At 36.1% G+C, this 22966-nt stretch overlaps 1 protein-coding gene across 1 annotated transcript in view; it reads left to right on the top strand.

Moving 5' to 3' along the window:
* Positions 1-22966, top strand: part of LOC101901355 (uncharacterized) — an 80305-nt gene that overhangs the window by 56407 nt on the left and 932 nt on the right. Inside the window, exons 3-4 of the mRNA XM_059118395.1 lie at positions 10855-11426; positions 18484-22437. Of these exons, the coding sequence (XP_058974378.1) occupies positions 11139-11426; positions 18484-22437 (4242 nt within the window). The 5' untranslated portion in view covers positions 10855-11138. The remainder of the gene's footprint in view (positions 1-10854; positions 11427-18483; positions 22438-22966) is intronic.

The following is a 22966-nucleotide window of genomic DNA, read 5'->3' as shown; positions in this document are numbered from 1 at the left end:
CTTCTAGCTGTGGAAGACAAGTGCAAAGTCTTCTAGCTGAAGAAAATTTTGGAAGGTCTTAAAGCAGTAGAAGACCGGCCTTATACCTGCAGAAGACCTGTGGCAGTCTTCTAGTTGTAGAAGTGCTGTGGATTTATTATAGCTGTAGAAGACTTCCGGAAGGTCTCTCAGCTATAGAAGACCTGTGAAGGTCTTCAAGCCGTGGAAGACTTGTGGAAAGTTTTCTAACTGAAGAAAATTTTGGAAGGTCTTAAAGCAGTAAAAGACCGTTCTTCTATCTGCAGAAGACCTGTGCCAGGTCTTCTAGCTGTAGAAAATCTGTGGAAAGCCTTCTAGCTGAAGAAAAATTTGGAAGGTCTTAAAGCAGTAGAAGACCCTTCTTCTAACTGCAGAAGACCGGTGTCTGGTCTTCTAGCTGTGGAAAACCTGTGACAGATCTTCTAGATGTAGAAGTTCTGTGCAAGTTCTTCTAGCTGTAGAAGGTCTGCGTAAATTTTTTTAGCTGTAGAAGACCTCTGGAAGGTCTCCCAGCTATAGAAGACCTGTGGAGGACTTCTAGCTGTGGAAGAAAGTCTTCTAACTGAAGAAAATATTGGAAGGTCTCAAAGCAGTCGAAGACCTGTCTTCTATCTGCAGAAGACCAGTGGCAGGTCTTCTAGCAGCGGAAAACCTGTGACAGGTCTTCTAGTCGTAGTAATTCTGTAGAAGATCTGTGTAAAAAGTTATAGCTGTAAAAGACCTCTGAAAGGTCTTCTAGCTGTAGAAGGTCTTTAAGCTATAGAAGACTTGTTTGAGGTATTCTAGCTGTGGAAGAGCTTTGACAGATCTTCTAGCTGTAGAAGACCTGTGGAAGCTCTTTTGGCTGTAGAAGACATTTGTAGTGTCTTGTAACTGTAAAAGACCTGTCTAAGGCATTACAGCTATAAAAGACCTGTACAAAGTCTTCTAGCTTTAGAAGACCTAATATGGTCTTCTAGCTGTGGAAGACCCTTGACAGATCTTCTACCTATAGAAGACCTGTAGAAGCTCTTCTGGCTGTAGGAGACATGTGTCGTGCCTTTTAACTGTAGACGACCTGTCTAAGGCATTACAGCTATAAAAGACCAGCATAAGTTCTTCTAGCTTTAGAAGACCTGAATATGGTCTTCTAGCTGTAAAAAGCATGTCTAAGCGCATTATACCTATAGAAGACCTGTGTAACATCTTCTAGAAGAACTGAATATGGTCTTCTATCTGTAAAAAGTCTTTCAAAGGGCATTATAGCTATAGAAGACCTGTGTAACATCCTCTAGCTATAGAAGACCCGAATAGAAGACCTGCGGAAGGTATTCCAGCTGAAAAAGATCTGTAGAAGATCTTCAAGCTATAGAACCCCTGTGGAAGGATCCCTAGCTGAAGAAGACCCGAATAAGATATTTTTTCTATAGAACCCCTGTGGAAGTTCTTTTGAAAGGAAGTTATATTTGAAAAAGTTCTGCTTCGGAACTTTGTGTATTATAGATCTGTTAACCACACATCCATCTTAAATCATTTTTTTTCGTTTTCTCAAGCAAAACTCTATTTTGGTCCACAAGATTCCCTCCCTTCCCCTCCCTCCCTCCCTCATCCATTAAGCCAAACAAAAAGAAAACAAAATAACTTTTATTCGGTTTCTTTTATTTTGCAAAAGTTCTAGCAAAAGTTTCCATTACAAGTTTTTTGCCTCCAGGCTTCATTACAACGTGAATTAAGTTGCCCTCTCCTACACCTCCAGCCCCTCTCCAACCAAGATATCTGTTATAAAATATTTCTTTGATTTATTATTATAATTTAAAGTTTATGTTTTGTTTTTTGTTGCCGAGCTATTGTACAGTTGTGCACATTTATATTTAACCACTTGACGGGAAAAAGGATACCAAACACACACACAAGTAAGAAACCAACACCCATCCCTCTCGCACACTTCTGCTACCAGGTATTGTGTTGAACAGCCGTTTGAGGCTAGCTAGTTCATAAATATGAATGTGGAGGGTGAGAGAAATATTTCGAAAAGTTATTTTGGCAGCCTAGAATATTTTCTGAATAGAGAACCTAATTAGATCCTCGGGGAGTATGGCAATGACCACCATTGAGTGAATTCCTCCGACCACACAAAAGGCCAAAGAACTGTTGTTGAAAGTTTTCGTTAAGGCCATGACAAGAGAAGTAATCGTTTTTTTTTTTGGTTGTGGCGAATTTTCCCAAAACTTTGTTCATTTTGCTTTAAAAATGGAAATTATTTTAGTTTTTTCTTTAATTTCATTCAACCAAAAAAAAATGTGGAATTTGTTTTATTTAAGCCGATTTAAATGAAAAAAAAAAAAACAGTAAAGAAAGTCTTAAAGTCGGGCGGGGCCGACTTTATGATACCCTACACCACTTTGCTAATTTAGTAGATCTCCACGTAACAATTAAAAGTTTTTATGGAAGAATTCATTCAATTCAATCATACACGCTATGATTATAATTATAATTAAAAATTCAAAGGACTAAATATGCCGAAGCATTTGTATCTTTTAAATTCGGACTTGTATTGACCATTTGGTGCACAATTAATTTGAAATCGGATAAAAATATATATGGGAACTATATCCAAATCTGAACCGATCTCGATAAAATTTGGCAAAGATATTTCTGAGCTGTATTTGATATATTTCCCTGAATATCGTTGTTACGGAGTGCATATTACGGTTGTGGGTAACAAATATAAAAAATCGGATGAATAATATATATGGAGGCTATAGCTATATCTGAACCGATCTTCACCAAATTTGACATACTAGCTTCTAGACTCAATTCGTATTCGTATGTGCCAAATTCCATCCCATTTGGACAAATATTAGACGTTTGGTGCACAATAAAAGGTAAATCGGACGAAGTTATATATGGGAGCTATATCCAAATCTGAACCGATCTCGATAAAATTTTGCAAATGTATTTCTGAGCTGTATTTGATATATTTCCCTAAATATTGTTGTTACAGAGTGCATATTACGGCGGCGGTGGACAAAAATAACAAATCGGATGAACAATATATATGGGAGCTATAGCTATATCTGAACCGATTTCGATCAAATTTGGCATACATATTTCCAGGCCTAATTTGGTTGTATGTGCAAAATTCCATACTATTCGGGCTGATATTACACGTTTGGTGCACAATAAAAGGAAAATCGGACGAAGATATATATGGGAGCTATATCTAAATTTTTACCGATTATCTCCAATTTCAATAGGGTTCGTCCTTGGGCCAAACAAATGATCTGTGCAAAATTTCATCTGGATCGGGCAATAAATACGACCTGTACTTTGTTTACAAAAATACATGGACAGACGGACGGACGGACATGCATAAATCGACTCAGAATGTGATTCTATGCAGATCATCAAAAGGAACTATGGGTCTATCTCGTTTCCTTTTGCCTGTTACAAACAAATGCACAAAGACATAATACCCTGACCACCTTGTGGTGTAGGGTATAAAAACAAAGAATAATGGCAACAAATATCGTTGTAAGGGATTTAAGCGTTTAGAATATTAATTTTTTAATTCTAAAAATAATTTTCCAAAATATAGAGGTTCGGTAAATTGATATTCTTTATAATCAGCAGCTACCTACATCTACCGTTTGCACATCCATCATTCTTTCCTTTCGCTGGCATCAGAAAACAATAATTTGTAACAATTATGCAAATCCTTTAGGGTATCCTGATAGTCACGTCCCATAAGGACACGTAGCTGTTGCATGAAAACACCCCCGCTTGATCGCAGTTTTAGAATTCGTTAGAAGTCGGCCTCCAAATTGAATTTATTAAAAGGTTATGGCCCACGCACACTAAAGGCTTGATATATATTAAAGTTTATGAATAAAACCCTTTTTTCCATAAACATTTAAAAAATATTCTCTTTTCAAAAATTAAGTGGGTTATACAAGATATGGGACAAGAAAGAGAATACATCGGAAGTTTGAAAGTTTACTTTGGCTGGTAATCTTATTTTTAGGATTTTCGATTACATTTCTATACCCTCGGCCATGGAGAGGGTATATATCATTTGATGTGGCCAAATAATACGTTCAAGGACTTCCAATAATTTTTAAAGATTTTTTTAATGTTTCAAGGACATCGCAAATATGAAAACCGTGTTATTTAAAATTACCCTTCAGGATTTATATCAACCGAGCATTTTTTAAAAATTATTTAAACATCTCACAGATATGTAAACTGTAATATTTCGAAGAATAACCTAGATACTTTTTATAGTTGATTTAAAAAAAATATCCTTCAATTCTTTCCTTTCTTTTTTTTATATTTTTTAAATTTTTTCTCGATTTACACAGCCTGAATTTTAAAATAAAATATTTTCAGGGACTTCCTGGCAAAGAGTTGGGAATTTTTGACAAAAATGATTCCTCTATATGGAATTTGTTTGAAAGCCTTTCAGGCTTTATATAAACCCAGCATTTTTTAAAAATTATTTAAGCATCTCACAGATATGTAAATTGTAATATTTCGAAGAATAACCTAGATATTTTTTATCGTTGATTTAAAAAAAAATATCCTTCAAAATTTGTCTTTTTTTATAGTTTTAAAATTTTTTTCTCGATCCACACAGCTTGAATTTTAAAATAAAATATTTTTAGGGACTTCCTGGCAAAGAGTTGGGAATTTTTGACAAAAAAAAAAAACTCCTCTATATGGAATTTGTTTGAAATCTTGGACTTCCTAAAAAAATACATGGTGATATGAAAACACTGCAACCAACTTCAGACTGCTGTCATTTCTAAGCAGCCACTCGTCCGACAGCTGTTAAAATTATTCCAGTGACAGCTCATTATATTGTTAACAAGCGTACAAAAGCATTTTGGTGAGAATTTTGCAGGAAAAAACTTATTCGTGATCGAATTCAAGCGTGATAGTGTGATTTCTTTATATTTGGCTGGAAAACCACAAGTGGCTATCGTTAGAGCACTCCAGCATTTAAATGTGAATAAATCTATTGTGTCTCATACCATCGCTAGTTACCTTGATACTGGTAGCGTAGCCCGACGTCAAGGAAGTGTACGGAAGAAACCAGCAACATCAGCACAAATGGATTGAAAAGTAAAGAAGCGTCTTGATCGAAACCCGCGTCGCAGTGGTCGAAAATGGCTCGAGAGCTGGACATATTGCAATATCCCATTCGGCAAATATAAGCTCGGGGTATTGCCATTGAAATTCCAAAAATTACAAGAACTTACACCGCAACAAAAAGAAAATAGACTCAAGAGATATGGAGTTGCTTCGCTTGGCCGAAAGTGGTGAACTCTCCGATGAGAAAACATTCGTTGTCCAGCAGTTTGTAAACAAACAATCGTGTTTACTTGCCAAAGAGGTCAGCTGAAAATGTTCACCTCCTGTCGGCCACCAGAACTCATCAAGCGCCGGCCATGGTCATGGTGTGGGCCGCCATAGCATCCGATGGTCGCTCTCAGCTTGCATTAATCGACCGTGGCATCAGAATAAATGTGAAATATTATCGCGAAAATATTCTGAAGGGTGTATCAGAGCATTGGGCACGCCAACCTCTTAGCCGCAGACCTTAGACATTCCAACAGGACACAGCACCATCGCACTTACAACGCAACACCTAAGAATTGTTACAAAATCAGGTTCTTCACTTCATTTCCAGTTCTTCACAATTGCCACCAAAATCTTCGTCTGGAGTATTTTGGAAAGCAAGGTTGGCACTAAAAAATATCAAAGTGTCGATCAAATCAAGCAAGCGCTTCGCCGAGAGTGGGCCAAAATACCGCAGAGTAACATTCAGGCAGCGTGAGACGGTTTCATTGGCCGTTTGAAGGCCATAGTTCGTGCCAAAGGTGATCAATTCGAAGAAATCTAAACTTATTCTAAAATTTGATGCTATTTCCGACATTTTTTGCTTTCATTCAATAAAATTAAAAAAAAAAATTTAAAAATTATGGCGTTTGACTTTCTTGTAATTTTTTTATCTCATCCTGTATCTTAGCTTTCAAAATTTTGATAAATCACAACAGAAAGAAATCTTGTTTTTAGATATTTATTAAACTTATATTTTATAGGTCTTAGATTGTTTAAAAACAATTTTCAAGAAACTCTTAGATTCTGTAAATATATCATTAAAGGACCGCCCAAGTACATGAATCGTGGATGAAAAAAAGCCTTTTTAAGGACCTCTGAGCCATATAAATCATGATTTTTGTTAGGTATCTTGGATCAAAAAAAAAAAAAAAAAAAAAAAAAGAAGGTTCAAGAACTTGTCAGATATAAAATTAAGAAAATATCGACAAATATTTTTCTAGGCCTTCCTGTCCAAGAGCCTTGGATTTTTTCTTTTAAGGAATACCTGTCGTAGAAGAGACTTAATTTTTTGTTTTAATTTTTTTAAATGAACTTTTTGCTAAGTACATCTTTGATTTGTAATTTGAATCACAGTTTAATCTTAGATTTAGAAAAAATATATAATTTCTGAATTTTTTTTTAAATATATTTCAGGGACTTCCGGGCCAAGAATCGTGTATTTTTAAAAACAATGTTTTCAAGAGTCTCAAGAGAATTAAATATTTTCTAAGGTCCTCAGATATGTAAATTTACGAAAATATTTTGTAGGGCGTTCCCGCTATATGTATCACGGATTTTTTTAATGTATTTAAGGAAGTCCTGGCCAAGAGTCGTGTGGTTTTTAAAAAATATTTTCAGAGAACTCCCATATATCTAAATCCTTGAGTTTTGGAAAAATGTCAAGGGCCAACAGACAAATTATTGAGGATTTATCAAAAGTATTTTTTCAGGACTTCCCATTGAAAAATATTTTAAGATACCCACTTCTGTAAATTAACCCTCGACTTTTTAAAGTATGGGGAATTTAAAAAAAAAAAAATTATCCAGGACTTTCCATAGAAAAGTATTTTAAGAGACCCTGGACTTTTTAAAAGTATTGGATATTTTTTAAAAATTGTGTATTTTTAGAAAAATATTTTCAAGGCCAAGGAAAAAAATATTATAAAAAATTAAGGACATTCCAGATAAAAATCTACGATTTTTACAATTTGCTTTAATTTTTACAATTAAGCTTTAAAAAACCTTTTTAAGGACCTCTGAGCCATATAATTCATGATTTTTGTTAAGAATCTTGGATCAAAAAAAGGTCAAAAGTATTTTTTCAGGACTTCCCATTGAAAAATATTTTAAGAAACCCACTTCTGTAAATTTACCCTTGACTTTTTAAAGTATGGGAAATTTTTTAGAAAAAATTATCCAGGACTTTCCATAGACAAATATTTTAAAAGACCCTGGACTTTTTAAAAGTATTGGATATTTTTGAAAGAAGAATATTTTCAAGGCCAAGGGAAGAAAATATTATAAAAAATTTAAGGACATCGCAGATAAAAATCTACGATTTTTAAAATTTGTTTTAACAATTTAAAACGTATCCGTCGTTTTCTACGAGAGATTTATACCCTTAGTCAATGCCCGTTTATTTAATTATTATACCCTACACCACAAGGTGGTCAGGATATTATGTCTTTGTGCATTTGTTTGTAACAATCAAAAGGAAACGAGATAGACCCATAGTTCCTTTTGATGATCTGCATAGAATCACATTGTGAGTCGATTTATGCATGTCCGTCCGTCCGTCCGTCCGTCTGTCCATGTATTTTTGTAAACAACGTACAGTTCGCATTTATTGCCCTATCCAGATGAAATTTTGCACAAATCATTTGTTTGGCCCAAGGACGAATTCTATTGAAATTGGAGATAATCGATCAAAATTTAGATATTGCTCCCATATATATCTTCGTCCGATTTGCCTTTTATTGTGCACCAAACGTGTGCTATCAGCCCGAATAGTATGGAATTTTGCACGTACGATCAGATTGGACCTGAAAATAAGTATGCAAAATTTGATCGAATTCGGTTCAGATATAACTATAGCTCCCATATATATTGTTCATCCGATTTGTTACTTTTGTCCTCCGCAGCCGTAATATGCACTCTGTAACAACAATATTTGGGGAAATATATTAATACAGCTCAGAAATACATTTGCTAAATTGTATCGAAATCGGTTCAGATTTTGATATAGCTCCCATATATAACTTCGTCCGATTTACCTTTGATTGTGCACCAAACGTCTAATATTTGCCTAAATGGGATGAAATTCGGCACTTACGACCAAGTCTAGAAGCTTTTATGCCAAATTTGGTGAAGATCGGTTCAGATATAGCTATAGCTCCCATATATACTGTTCATCCGATTTGCCATATTTGTTACCCACAGCCGTAATATGCACTCCGTAACAACGATATTCAGGGAAATATATCAAAAACAGCTCAGAAATATCTTTGCCAAATTTTATCGAGGTCGGTTCCGATTTGGATATAGCTCCCATATACAAGTCCGAATTTAAAAGATACAAATGCTTCGGCATATTTAGTCCTTTGAACTTTAAATTATAATTATAATCATAGCGTGTATGATTGAATTCTCCCATAAAAACTTTTAATTGTTATGCGGAGCTCTACTAAATTAGCAAAGTGGTGTAGGGTATCATGAAGTCGGCCCCGCCCGACTTTAAGACTTTCTTTACTGGTATTTTGAATTGTTTTATGGCCATTCAAATTATTGATCATTTATGGGTAAGATTTGTGCCAGATTTCGACTTTATCGACTACATCCTTCAATTTATATGACAAATTTGATAATTTTTGAAAAATATGGAAATGTGCGTGAATATGGTGGATCGAAGTATTTCACTTCATCTAATATATATAAAAATATTGGCATGTGAAAAATGTAAAGAAAATCTAACATTTATTTCCAATTTTATGTGAATAATTGCTAAACCCGTTAGTTCTTAGGCTATAGAGGGTATATATCGTTTGATACGCCCAAAGCGTATTTTCCAAAATATTTTTGCGAGGATATTCCAATAATATCAATCGTGGATTTGCGAGCTTCATAATTCGTAGACATTTGAAAATATTATAATGGAATTCATGGACATTTTTGATTGGCATAAATCATGATTTTTCAAAGATTTGTTAAAAGCGTCCGTGTCAAGTGTCCTCCATAAAATTATCTTGTTATGGTCTTCTATAAACGTTGTAGTGGTATTCTAAGACTTTGTTGTCTTCTATACGACGATTTTATGTTTTTTTTTTTTTTTATAAAAAAGAAATATTTTAATGACCAGTTAGTGATGTCCTTCCGTCTGTCCGTGTGTGGAAATCACTCTATATTCCGAACGAAATGAGACACCTCCCGATATTCTGCATTTTGATGATTTTACCGACATTATTCACCGGAATTGTTTAAAATTTGGTATTTGAAGTTAGTAATAGATACTACAGCTTTTGACAGAAAAATGTCTGTGCAGATCCATGTCTTCGCATAGTCCCCATAAATGGTACCTCCCGATATTCGGTATTTCGATGATTTTAGCGACATTATTTACGGGAATAGTTTCAAATTTAGTATTTGAAGTTTGTAATGGATACTGCAGCTTATGACAGAAAATTGTCTGTGCAGGTCCATGTCTTCGTACAGCCCTCATATAACGGAACCTTAAATATTCTGTATTTTGATGAGTTTACCGACATTATTCACCGGAATTTTTTTAAATTTGGTATTTGAAGTTAGTAATATATACTACAGCTTATGACAGAAAATTGCCTGTGCAGGTCCATGTTTTCGTATAGCCCTCATATAGCGGAACCTCCAATATTCTGTATTTTGATGAGTTTACCGACATTATTCACCGGAATTGTTTCAAATTTGGTATTTGAAGTTTGTAATGGATACTGCAGCTTATGACAGAAAATTGTCTGTGCAGGTCCACGTCTTCGTATAGCCCTCATATAAGGGAACCTCCAATATTCTGTATTTTGATGAGTTTACCGAAATTATTCACCGGAATTGTTTCAAATTTTGTATTTGAAGTTCGTAATGAATACTACAGTCTATGACAGAAAATTGTCTATGCAGGCCTACGACTTCCTATAGCCCCCATATAACATATTCACCGGAATCGTTTCAAATTTGGTTTTTTTAAGTTCCCAATGAATACTACCTAGCCTATGAAAATTGTCTGTGCCGGTCCACGTTTTGCAGGTCCCTATATTCGGTATATTGATGATTTTTGCTACATTATTCTCGAGCAATTTTTTCAACTTTCGCATTTGAATATTGAAATGACTTATGACAAAAGTTACCTATGCAGGTCCACGTCGTCATGTAAACCCTAATATAACGGCTATGTTCGGTATTTTTATTTAAGATTTTAAGAGAATTTTTACGGATTTTATTTATTTATTTATTTATTTATTATTATTATTATTATTATTATTATTATTATTATTATTATTATTATTATTATTATTATTATTATTATCATTATTGTTATTATTATTATTATTATTGTTATTATTATTATTTTTTTTTTTGAAAATTTCCCGGCCGAACTTACAGCTTTTTTACTTGTTTTTTTATAAGAAGGTTCTGAGATCTTCTATGGGGAAATTGTTTGATACTTTTGAAAAATGTCCCTTTGGTTTTTTTTGTATTTTAATAAAACCACCTGAAAGTTATTAATATATGTATTTCAAAAATTATGCATATTTCCATGATCTTCTTTAGAGATAGCAATTATCATATTCTCCATGAACCATAAATGCTATTATAATAAATACATCTTATATTCTATAGAACTGTAGTACATAGCTACATAATTTTAAACTTAAGTTATACATTTCCATAATATTTGTTCATCTCCATTTATTTTGTTCGTTTCCTCTTTTGCCTACTTCATTTCAGCGCCAAATTGATTATAATTGCAAATGAATGCGTCCTTAACGACCAATTGAGCTGAACCGAAACCTGTATCGAAGATGAAAGGGATGTGAATGGAAACGATGATGGTTTCCAAATAAAATGCCAAATACAAAAGTCCCAAGTGGTCGTCCAGCAGACGACACTCATTAAAATTATAGAAAAAAAAAACAGCAGCATTGTAGCGGAGAGCAGACCTCAAATAATTATTATCATCATCACCATCACAACCAACAGCATCCAGTCCAACTTAGCCCATACTCATCATCATGACATCCGAAACTTATTTGGATTTAACTTTTGAAAGGGTGGCCAAAACCACAGTTGGAGGAGGAGGAGGTGGGGTTGGTAGTGGCGGCATTGGAGTTAACATTTCTGCCATGGCTGGTGGTGGCGGTGGTGGTAGTGGTGCTGGTGGCAATGGTAGTGTAGGAGGAGGAGGTACCGGCAGTACCACAACGCCACTGGGTCCTGGCAAACGTCCAATTAGACCAAAATTATTAAAATTAAGTGACATTACCGTACCGCATCGCAATCGCAAGAAAACCAAAACAAAGGTGAGTCAATGTCATAATATTTAATATAACTCTCCCTTCTCTCTCTCCACATCATCGGGGTTTTGGATATGGTGGGAATTTTCGGTTGTCAAGAAGGTGTTGGGTGCCAAAGCCAGTTTTTTTTTTTGCGATGAATGCAATTAATTTTACTATGGTTTCATAAATGTTGGCTGATAACTTGCAAGGTTAGCACGGCCCACACACGATGAGAAAGAGAGAATGGAGCTCGTTAGTTTTTATTGAATTATATGCAGAGGAGTTTACCGAACAATTGGAGGTTGTTAGCTTTATGATGGCAATATTATAATGTGAGCGTGGGAAATGAATGTATTTCAATTTCGTGGAAATTGTAATGATACACCTTGGTTACGTGGTATGAATTAAAAAAAAAAAAAACAGATCATAAAATGCTTGAAAAACATCCTTGAAGAAATATTCTTAAATTTGCATACCTATAAGTCTGGTAGACCTAGACGAAATAGTCTTACAATATAATTAAAAAATGTACGCCAATTGGTCTGGTAGCCCTTAAAGAAATATTCTTAAAAAATCCACCCCCATGTTCTGTTGGTCCTTGAAGAAATATCCTTAAAAAAACCGCTGGTGATACAAGAAATATTTCTCAATACTCACATCCATTGGTATGGTTGACCTTGAACAAATATTTTTAAAAAATCCATCCCCATTGATCTGGTAGTCCTTGAAGACATGTTCTTAAAAAAATCTACGTCTATTGGTCTGCTGGTCCTTGAAGAAATATCCTTAAATAATATGGTTGTCCTTGAAGAAATATTCTTAAAAATCAACTTTTATTTATATGGTGGTCCTTGAAGAATATATATGGTGACCCTCAAAAAAATACCCTAAAAAATCTGGGGGCCCTTGAAGATGTATTCTTAAATACCTCACGCCCATTGGTCTGGTGGTCCTTGAAAAAATAATTTAAAAAAAAATCCACTCTCATTGGTTGGTAGTTCTTGAAGAAATATTCTTAAAAAATCCACGACAATTGGTCTGGTGTTCCTTGAAGAAATATCCTTAAAAAAACTGGTGATCCTTAAAGAAATATTCTTAAAAAATCCACGCCCATTGGTCTGGTGGTCCTTGAAGAAATATCCTAAAAAACTGGTGGTCCTTAAAGAAATATTCTTAAAAAATCCACGCCCCTGGTCTGGTGGTCCTTGAAGAAATATCCTTAAAAACTGGTAGTCCTTAAAGAAATATTCTTAAAAAATCCACGCCCATTGGTCTGGTGGTCCTTGAAGAAATATCCTTATAAAACTGGTGGTGATAGAAGAAATATTCTTAAATACTCCACACCCATTGATCTGTTGGTCTTCGAAAAAAATATTTTTAAAAAATCCACGTCTATCTGTCTTGTGACCCTTGAAGAAATATTCTTTAAAAATCCACACCTTTTGGTCTGGTGCTTCTTGAGAGACTATTCTTAAAAAAATCCACGTTTATAAGTCAGGTGATCCTTGAAGAAATATTCTTAAAAAAGTGGTGGTCCCTGAAGAAATATTCTTAAAAAATCCACGTCTATCTGTCTGGTGATCCATGAAGAAATATTCTTTAAAAATCCACGTCTATCTGCCTGGTAGTCCTTAAAGAAATATTCTTAAAAAATTCACGCCCATTGGTCTGGTGGCCCTTGAAGAAATATTCTTTAAAAATCCACGCCTATTGGCCCGGTAGTCCTTGAAGAAATATTCTTTAAAAACCCACGTCTATCTGTCTGGTAGTCCTTGAAGAAATATTCTTTAAAAATCCACGCCTATTGGCCCGGTAGTCCTTGAAGAAATATTCTTTAAAAATCCACGTCTATCTGTCTGGTAGTCCTTGAAGAAATATTCTTTAAAAATCCACGCCTATTGGCCCGGTAGTCCTTGAAGAAATATTCTTTAAAAATCCACGTCTATCTGTCTGGTAGTCCTTGAAGAAATATTCTTTAAAAATCCACGCCTATTGGCCCGGTAGTCCTTGAAGAAATATTCTTTAAAAATCCACGTCTATCTGTCTGGTAGTCCTTGAAGAAATATTCTTCAAAAATCCACGTCTATATGTCTGGCCGTGCTTGAAGAAATATTCTTAAAAAATCCACGCCCATTGGTCTGGTGGTCCTTGAAGAAATATTCTTAAAAAATCCACGCCCATTGGTCTGGTGGTCCTTGAAGAAATATTCTTAAAAAATCCACGCCCATTGGTCTGGTAGTCCTTGTAGAAATATTCTTAAAAAATCCACGCCCATTGGTCTGTTGGTCCTTGAAGAAATATTCTTTAGAAATCCACGCCTATTGGCACGGTAGTCCTTGAAGAAATATTCTTTAAAAATCCACGTCTATCTGTCTGGATATGTTTAAAAAATCCAGATTCATGGATCAAATGGTCCTTAAAAATATTTTTAAAAAATCCACGTTTATTGGTCTAATGGCCCTTGAATATTTTTGGTCCTTGAATTTTTAAGCCAGGAATAAGCATATCCTGAAAAAAAATTTAAAAATATACGAAGTTCTCAATTTTTGGTGTTGTAAATTGTCCTATTCCAGTTTCATCCCCCTTTCAGTATTTATTTACATTGTCATTCCCTGGCCAGACCTTGATGACATCCCACAGACGACGCCATCCATTGAGAATATGAGCAGCTTTATGACATCTTCTCGGTTTACCTGTTAACTTGGCGGTTCTGATGGCGGTTTGTTGATTTTGTAATTGGCTGTGTGTGTGAATGTGAGTTGGCGGATTTCATTGGATTTATAAATTCTGCCATGGATCTGCTGGGGAATTCCTTATGGTGGTGTGTCGGCAGAGAAATGTTGTAACTCTATAGCAGTAGTTCAATGTAATGCTGTAAAGCTAATTTCAATGTTGGCACAGACATAACGCTTCAATTGAATTGTGCATTTAATTAATGTCGCCATTCCTTCTACCTTAATGGCAGACTCTACGCGAGGATATTTTGCCCCACACATAATGTTATGGTGAGAGGAAAATGTTAAAGTTGAAATTTAATTTAAAAGTAGTTGTGGCATTTTTAAGAATATGGTTTAAAGAAAAAATCAGAGTAGCGGATTTTTGAATTTTTGAGAATTGTGAATACTTTAAATATATTTTTTCAAGGACCAGCAGACCAATAATCGTGGACTTTTTAAATAAAATTTTTCAAGGACCAACAGACCAATAATCGTGGATTTTTTAAATCAATTTTTCAAGGACCAATGGATCAATATTCGTGTTTTTTTTAAATAAATTGTTTCAAGGACCAACATACCAATATTCGTGAATTTTTTAGATAATTTTTTTCAAAGACCAACAGACCAATATTCGTGGATTTTTTAAATAATTTTTTTCAAAGACCAACAGACCAATATTCGTGGATTTTTTAAATAATTTTATTTCAAGGACCAACAGACCAATATTCGTGGATTTTTTAAATAATTTTATTTCAAGGACCAACAGACCAATATTCGTGGATTTTTTAAATAATTTTATTTCAAGGACCAACAGACCAATATTCGTGGATTTTTTAAATAATTTTATTTCAAGGACCAACAGACCAATATTCGTGGATTTTTTAAATAATTTTATTTCAAGGACCAACATACCAATATTCGTGGATTTTTTAAATAATTTTTTTCAAGGACCAACAGACCAATATTCGTGGATTTTTCAAATAATTTTTTTCAAGGACCAACAGACCAATATTCGTGGATTTTTTAAATAATTTTATTTCAATGACCAACAGACCAATATTCGTGGATTTTTTAAATAATTTTATTTCAAGGACCAACAGACCAATATTCGTGGATTTTTTAAATAATTTTATTTCAAGGACCAACAGACCAATATTCGTGGATTTTTAAAATAATTTTATTTCAAGGACCAACAGACCAATATTCGTGGATTTTTTAAATAATTTTATTTCAAGGACCAACAGATCAATATTCGTGGATTTTTTAAATAATTTTATTTCAAGGACCAACAGACCAATATTCGTGGATTTTTTAAATAATTTTATTTCAAGGACCAACAGACCAATATTCGTGGATTTTTAAAATAATTTTATTTCAAGGACCAACAGACCAATATTCGTGGATTTTTAAAATAATTTTATTTCAAGGACCAACAGACCAATATTCGTGGATTTTTTAAATAATTTTATTTCAAGGACCAACAGATCAATATTCGTGGATTTTTTAAATAATTTTATTTCAAGGACCAACAGATCAATATTCGTGGATTTTTTAAATAATTTTATTTCAAGGACCAACAGATCAATATTCGTGGATTTTTTAAATAATTTTATTTCAAGGACCAACAGACCAATATTCGTGGATTTTTTAAATAATTTTATTTCAAGGACCAACAGACCAATATTCGTGGATTTTTAAAATAATTTTATTTCAAGGACCAACAGACCAATATTCGTGGATTTTTTAAATAATTTTATTTCAAGGACCAACAGATCAATATTCGTTTATTTTTTAAATAATTTTATTTCAAGGACCAACAGATCAATATTCGTGGATTTTTTAAATAATTTTATTTCAAGGACCAACAGACCAATATTCGTGGATTTTTAAAATAATTTTATTTCAAGGACCAACAGACCAATATTCGTGGATTTTTAAAATAATTTAATTTCAAGGACCAACAGACCAATATTCGTGGATTTTTAAAATAATTTTATTTCAAGGACCAACAGACCAATATTCGTGGATTTTTAAAATAATTTTATTTCAAGGACCAACAGACCAATATTCGTGGATTTTTTAAATAATTTTATTTCAAGGACCAACAGACCTAAATTCGTGAATTTTTTAGATAATTTCTTTTAAGGACCAACAGACCTATAAGCGTGAATTTTTTAAATAAATTTTTTCAAGGACCAACAGACCAATATTCGTTGATTTTTTAAATAAATTTTTTCAAGGACCAACAGACCTAAATTCGTGAATTTTTAAATAATTTTTTTCAAGGACCAACATACCAATATTCGTGGATTTTTAAATAATTTTTTTCAAGGACCAACAGATCAATATTCGTGGATTTTTTAAATAATTTTATTTCAAGGACCAACAGACCAATATTCGTGGATTTTTTAAATAATTTTATTTCAAGGACCAACAGACCAATATTCGTGGATTTTTAAAATAATTTTATTTCAAGGACCAACAGACCAATATTCGTGGATTTTTAAAATAATTTTATTTCAAGGACCAACAGATCAATATTCGTGGATTTTTTAAATAATTTTATTTCAAGGACCAACAGATCAATATTCGTGGATTTTTTAAATAATTTTATTTCAAGGACCAACAGACCTAAATTCGTGAATTTTTTAGATAATTTTTTTTAAGGACCAACAGACCTATAAGCGTGAATTTTTTAAATAAATTTTTTCAAGGACCAACAGACCAATATTCGTTGATTTTTTAAATAAATTTTTTCAAGGACCAACAGACCTAAATTCGTGAATTTTTAAATAATTTTTTTCAAGGACCAACATACCAATATTCGTGGATTTTTAAATAATTTTTTTCAAGGACCAACATACCAATATTCGTGGATTTTTAAATAATTTTTTTCAAGGACCAACATACCAATATTCGTGGATTTTTAAATAATTTTTTTCAAGGACCAACATACCAATATTCGTGGATTTTTAAAAAATTTTTTTCAAGGACCAACATACCAATATTCGTGGATTTTTAAATAATTTTTTTTCAAGGACCAACATACCAATATTCGTGGATTTTTAAATAATTTTTTTCAAGGACCAACATACCAATATTCGTGGATTTTTTAAATAATTTTTTTCAAGGACCAACAGACCAATATTCGTGGATTTTTTAAATAATTTTTTTCAAGGACCAACAAACCAATATTCGTCGATTTTTTAAAGAAATTTTTTCAAGGACCAACAGACCAATATTCGTCGGTTTTTTAAATAATTTTTTCAAGGACCAACAGACCAATATTCGTGGATTTTAAATAAATTTTTTTTCAAAGACCAACAGACCAATATTCGTGTTTTTTTTTTTTTAATTATTTGTTTTCAAGGACCACCGGACCAATATTCGTCGGTTTTTTAAATAATTTTTTCAAGGACCAACAGACCAATATTCGTGGATTTAGTAAATAATTTTTTTCAAGGACCAACAGGCCAATATTCGTGGAAATTTGAAATCAATTTTTTCAAGGACCAACAGACCAATATTCGTGGATTTTTTAAATAATTTTTTTCAAGGACGAACAGACCAGTATTCGTGGATTTTTTAAATAAATTTTTCAATGACCAACAGACCAATATTCGTGGATTTTTTAAAGAAATTTTTTAAAGTACCAACAAACCAATATTCGTCGATTTTTTAAAGAAATTTTTTCAAGGACCACAGACCAATATTCTTGTTTTTTTTTTAATTACTTGTTTTCAAGGACCACCGGACCAATATTCGTCGATTTTTTAAATAATGTTTTCAAGAACCAACAGGCCAATATTCGTGGAAATTTGAAATCATTTTTTTCAAGAACCAACAGACCAATATTCGTGGATTTTTGAAATAAATTTTTTCAAGGACAAACAGACCAATATATTTTCGGATTTTTTAAATAAATTTTTTCAAGGACCAGCAGACTAATATTCGTGGAGTTTTTAGATAACTTTTTTCAAAGACCAACAGACAAATGTTCGTTGATTTTTCAAATAAATTTTTTCAAGGACCAACAGACCAATAAGCTTGGATTTTTTTAAATAATTTTTTCAGGGACCAACAGACCAATATTCGTGAATTTTTTAAAAAAAATTAAGGACCAACAGACCAATAAGCTTGGATTTTTTTAAATAATTTTTTTCAGGGACCAACAGACCAATATTCATGAATTTTTTAAATAAATTTTTTCGAGGACCAACAGATCAATATTCGTGGATTTTTAAATAAATTTTTAAGGACTATTATTAATCGCGAATTTTTATATTTTTTATTTTCTTTAAACATTTTACCAATTTCTGTCATATTTTAAGCTTTGTTCCCTCCTTGTTCTCTTCTCCTTTCAGTCGAAAGAACGCTCCGTGTCTTCGGTAAGGGATCGCATTTACGATGACCCAGCCTACACGGAGGACATAAGTCACTTGGCAAACCCACTGCGTCGCAGCAGTTGTACCACAGAAACTTTAACCTCCATGGCTGCCAAGGGTATGATGGTGGGGAACATGGGAAGCGGTAGCAGTTCATTAGGAAAACGAAGCAAATTGACGAAAGAATTTCAAAAACTGGCCCAAGAAGATATTGGCCACATAGCCTATAGTAGCTCGGAAGATGATTTACGTTATATACGACCGACATCGGCACGATCTGATGCTATGGGTGGCGGCGGTGGTGGTCGTGGACGTAGTTTGGAGAGAAGTAAAGGATTTGAGAGAAATGATCACCTTGGTGTGCCAGGGGCACCAGGAGGAGTGGGTTTGCCAGCAGATAAACCGGAAATGAAACGTCGCTCGGAGAAAAAATCAACGAAACAAAAACGAAATTTAAGTTTGGACAATAAGGTGATGCAGTTGCAACAACAAATGCAGCAGCAGCAAGCTGCGGAGGCTAAGGATGAGGATCGGGGTCTAGATGAACCTCCGGAACTGCCACAACGCCTGGCCTTAACCCGTTACAATTTGGGAAAGCAACGCAGCGATGAGGCCAACTGGCAGAGACAACCACCCGAATATCCCTTGGATCAGGATGAGGTCTTCTCCATGCATAGCTCGGCCAAGGAGAATATCAGTGTGGCGGCCTCCACAACGGCAGCATCAGTGAGCAATGCCAGCACCTCGAAAATGCACATGGGTAGACGTTTCCTCAAGGGTGAAATTGGCATTAAAAGTTTCAATTATTATCTGCTGAAAGAGGGCCTCAAGTCCTCCAAGAAATTTGTAGAAAAGCAGAAGAGTACTTTTCAGACCCACCAATCAATACCGGTTACCCAGCAGGTGGCCACCGCCGTATTGCAGCAATCGGCCAGTCAATTGCCTGCCAAACCCAAACCAATTGATAAAAGTGAGGAGAATATCTATGAGGAGATATTCTTTAAGGATACACCACCCAGTGATGAGGACGAGAACCAAAATCCGGCAAAAACTGGTGGTGGTGGTGGGAAGCAGGCTAATACCAATAACAGTGGTATGGGTCCGGGTGGGGCACAATGTCAAGAATCCATGTATGCCGATTGTGAGCTGTGCATGCAACAGCAGTGCGACAAGGCTGATTGTGAGTATTGCCTGGCAGCGGAGGGAACAGGGGGTCAAGTTGTAAATACCCGAAATGCCACGGTACAAACTCAAAATATGTCAAGCAATAAAATGATTGGAAGCCGTTCCAATACTTCGGGAAGTTTGAACAATAACTCGGCGGCGACCATGCGTAGTTCCTTGGAGAATCAAATGAGTGGCACCTCGGCTCCTATTTTGGAATTCCAGTCTTATAATCCCAACAATCCAGGGGTGTACAAAATCGAAACCACCCCCGTAGCCATCACCGGGGATTTCAATCCAATTTTACAATTCCAACAACCGAATATGGCTCAGATGCCGCCACAGCAATCGACCTCCACCACCAGTACGGCCACAACGACACCTAGTGAACATCATCAACATCATCACGGGCAGCACCAGCAGCACTCTCAGCAACAAGGGCAGGGTCAGTTGGCAATTCATGGCTCCTCGCTAATGGGCAGCCAACATGGTATCCAGCAGCAATTTTTTGCCTACAAACAACCTGGGAACCTCTATAATCCTGGGGGCCAACAGACGGCATTTTGGACCCAGGCTACGGGGCCAGTTGGAGGCGGCAGGCCCCGCACCTACTTGGTGGGTCACATCCCAGGAGCCGTGAACTCTATGCAGCGAATGAATACCAAATCCAGTTCTTCCAGCGACTCGCTGCAGCATCCCCAGAAATTCAATACCTTTACCCACATGGATGCAGGATTCTACAACAGCGCTAATGCCAATCCTTTGCTAGGAACGGGGGGTAATAATGGAGGCAATTATTTCCCACCCCAGCCACTACAACCCCTCATGTATGCTGCCAGTCGCCGTTTGGGAGGCTCACAAATTTTGATGGACAACTCTGGAGGCCTGGGAGAGGTGCCACCTCAAATCTATAAATCCGATTCGAGGGCATCCATCTTGAGTGAATACTCCCTGTCCAGGAGTAGCGATACATATTATGGAGGCCTGGGGCCACGCTATGGTAGTGGACGTCATTATCCCAGTGGGCATATGGCTGAGCCGCAATTTGAAAACTCTCTCATGGCTTCTTATGCCGCGCCCGGACAGAGGCGTTACTTTGGCAGTGCCGAGAGTTGTCGCTTTGGCTATGACTGTCGTCGTTGCAGTTTGGACAGTGGCCCAGGAGGGGGAAATCTCTTCGGTAATCATCGGGGTTCGATTACGGCCCACAGCAATGGTGGGGGTGGTGTTGGTCCACCACCTCCTGCGGCCCCTCCTCAAACGGGTCCAAATGAAAAATGCAATTATTCCGATCAGTGTCGTTATGACTGTCGCAACTGTGACTGTTCCTCCAACTATTTCTCCTCTGATTTCGATGACATCTACAGTGGTGGAGGAATACCGCGTAAGACCGCCAAAGGTACCCTACCCTCCACTGGGGGCCAGCCACCACCTGGGGCGCTGGAAGATTTCGATATGGCCGCCAATGTGGAACGTCAACAGGCCTTGAAGCAAAATAAATATGCCCAGGACTTTTTCAAGCATGTCAATGATGTAAAACGCAGCATCTATCAGGCCGAGATGCAAAGGAACGGCAACATGGAGTCCATGAGTCCCAAAAAGTCACAGAAGAAAGAAAACAAAGAAAAGGAAAATATGCCTACTGGAGTGGCCACTCTACCGCTGACCAAGGAACGCAGCCCCAAACCCACACCAGCACCCAGGACCAGTTTGCAACAAAACGCAACCACTCCACAGCCTCTGCAGCGGAAACTGCAACCGGAAAATTTGCGCAACAATGAAAAACCCGATTATGCCTCTCTGGATCGTTTGGTGGCCAGCAGCAATACGGGAGCCATACCCAAGACCACCAATCAACGATCCTCGACCAGTCCACATCAGAGTCCCAAATCCGGTGGGAAGTCGACCGAACAATATCTCAGCCTGGAGCCGCCGGAAGAGAAACGTCACAGCAAGAAACACTCCAAGGAAATGAAAACTTCATCGCTCACCGCTGCCCATAGGCGCAAGGAGATGCCAGCCCCGCCGCCACCCTCACCGGCCACCTATGCCGATTTGCAGGAGCTGCAACAAAACATGGCCGATACAATGCGCGATGACACAAAACTCGAAAGGAAACGGAAAACCAAGACCACAGACAATGAGATATCGCCAACGAGGCAGGCAAACAAAGACAATCAAAGAGAAATGAAAACAATGGAAGCGACAGCAACTCCGGTTGAAGAGGCACGGCAGCAGCAGGAAACAAGTAACATGGAAAACAAGTTATCAGCAGGCAAAACTTCAAACAGCTCCACAACTAAGCCTGACGAGACAGAAGAATCGCAGTCATTGCTCCCGGTTACGGCCAGTGAAGGACCTCCTACACCCAGTAAACGGGCCCACACACCACCCACAAATACCACTCCCCAACAGCAGCAGCAACTAACTGCATCCACATCCACATTTATGTCAGTGACATCTGTTTCCTCACTTACTCCCCTCACCGGCTCCGATTCACGTGAACAACGTGACCAAACCGAGGATGAAGACGTGTTCTATGATGCACGCAGTGAGGACTCAGCTTGTACGGCTGCCAGTTGTAGTGGCGGTGGTGGTGGCTCCACGGCATCACATTTGACATCGTCGCAACAGAAGGAGGATGAGGTGGAGAAGAAGAAGGAGCAGAAGCAGAATGCCTCCACCAAAGTTACCGACACTTTGTCGTCTTCTGCTTCTGCGGAAACTAAACATCAACCATCACAGCAGCTCCAGCAGCAGCAGCAACAGGTAAGTTATGTTCTTTTGAATATGTCATTAATTTCAGTATTGTTGTTTTTGTTGTAATTGCCTTCGGCACTGGCATTGCACAAATTTGAAATATGCAGCATAGTTACAGCTTGCTGGAAGGCGTCGTAAAGATCCATTAAATATTTAGTTTAGAAAATGTCAGTAAATAGGGAAAATGCGAGGGGTCTGTTTGGAAGTTGGATTAAAAGGGTATGTGGTTGTATTATTTCTATGTGAGGTATTCTATCTACAGAAGAATTTTGAATGGCATTCTATGCAAAGGAGGTCTTTAATTTCTAGAACACCTTAGAGGCATCTTTTATATAGAAGACCAAAAGCCGATTTTCTATCTACAGAAAAGCCATAATTTTTTGTGGATTACCTTAAATAGGTCTTCCATGGAGAGAAGACTTTATGTAGATAGGATGTAGATCCATCGGAAGGTCCTCTAATGTAAGACCTTTTGAAGGTAGTATATGTAGAGAAAAGCTATTAACGATATTATATTTATAGAAGATCTCCAGAGATG

Source organism: Musca domestica, unplaced genomic scaffold (assembly GCF_030504385.1).
Source record: "Musca domestica strain aabys unplaced genomic scaffold, Musca_domestica.polishedcontigs.V.1.1 124, whole genome shotgun sequence".
NCBI classification, from domain to species: domain Eukaryota; kingdom Metazoa; phylum Arthropoda; class Insecta; order Diptera; family Muscidae; genus Musca; species Musca domestica.
This window is presented reverse-complemented; position numbering and strand designations above follow the sequence as displayed.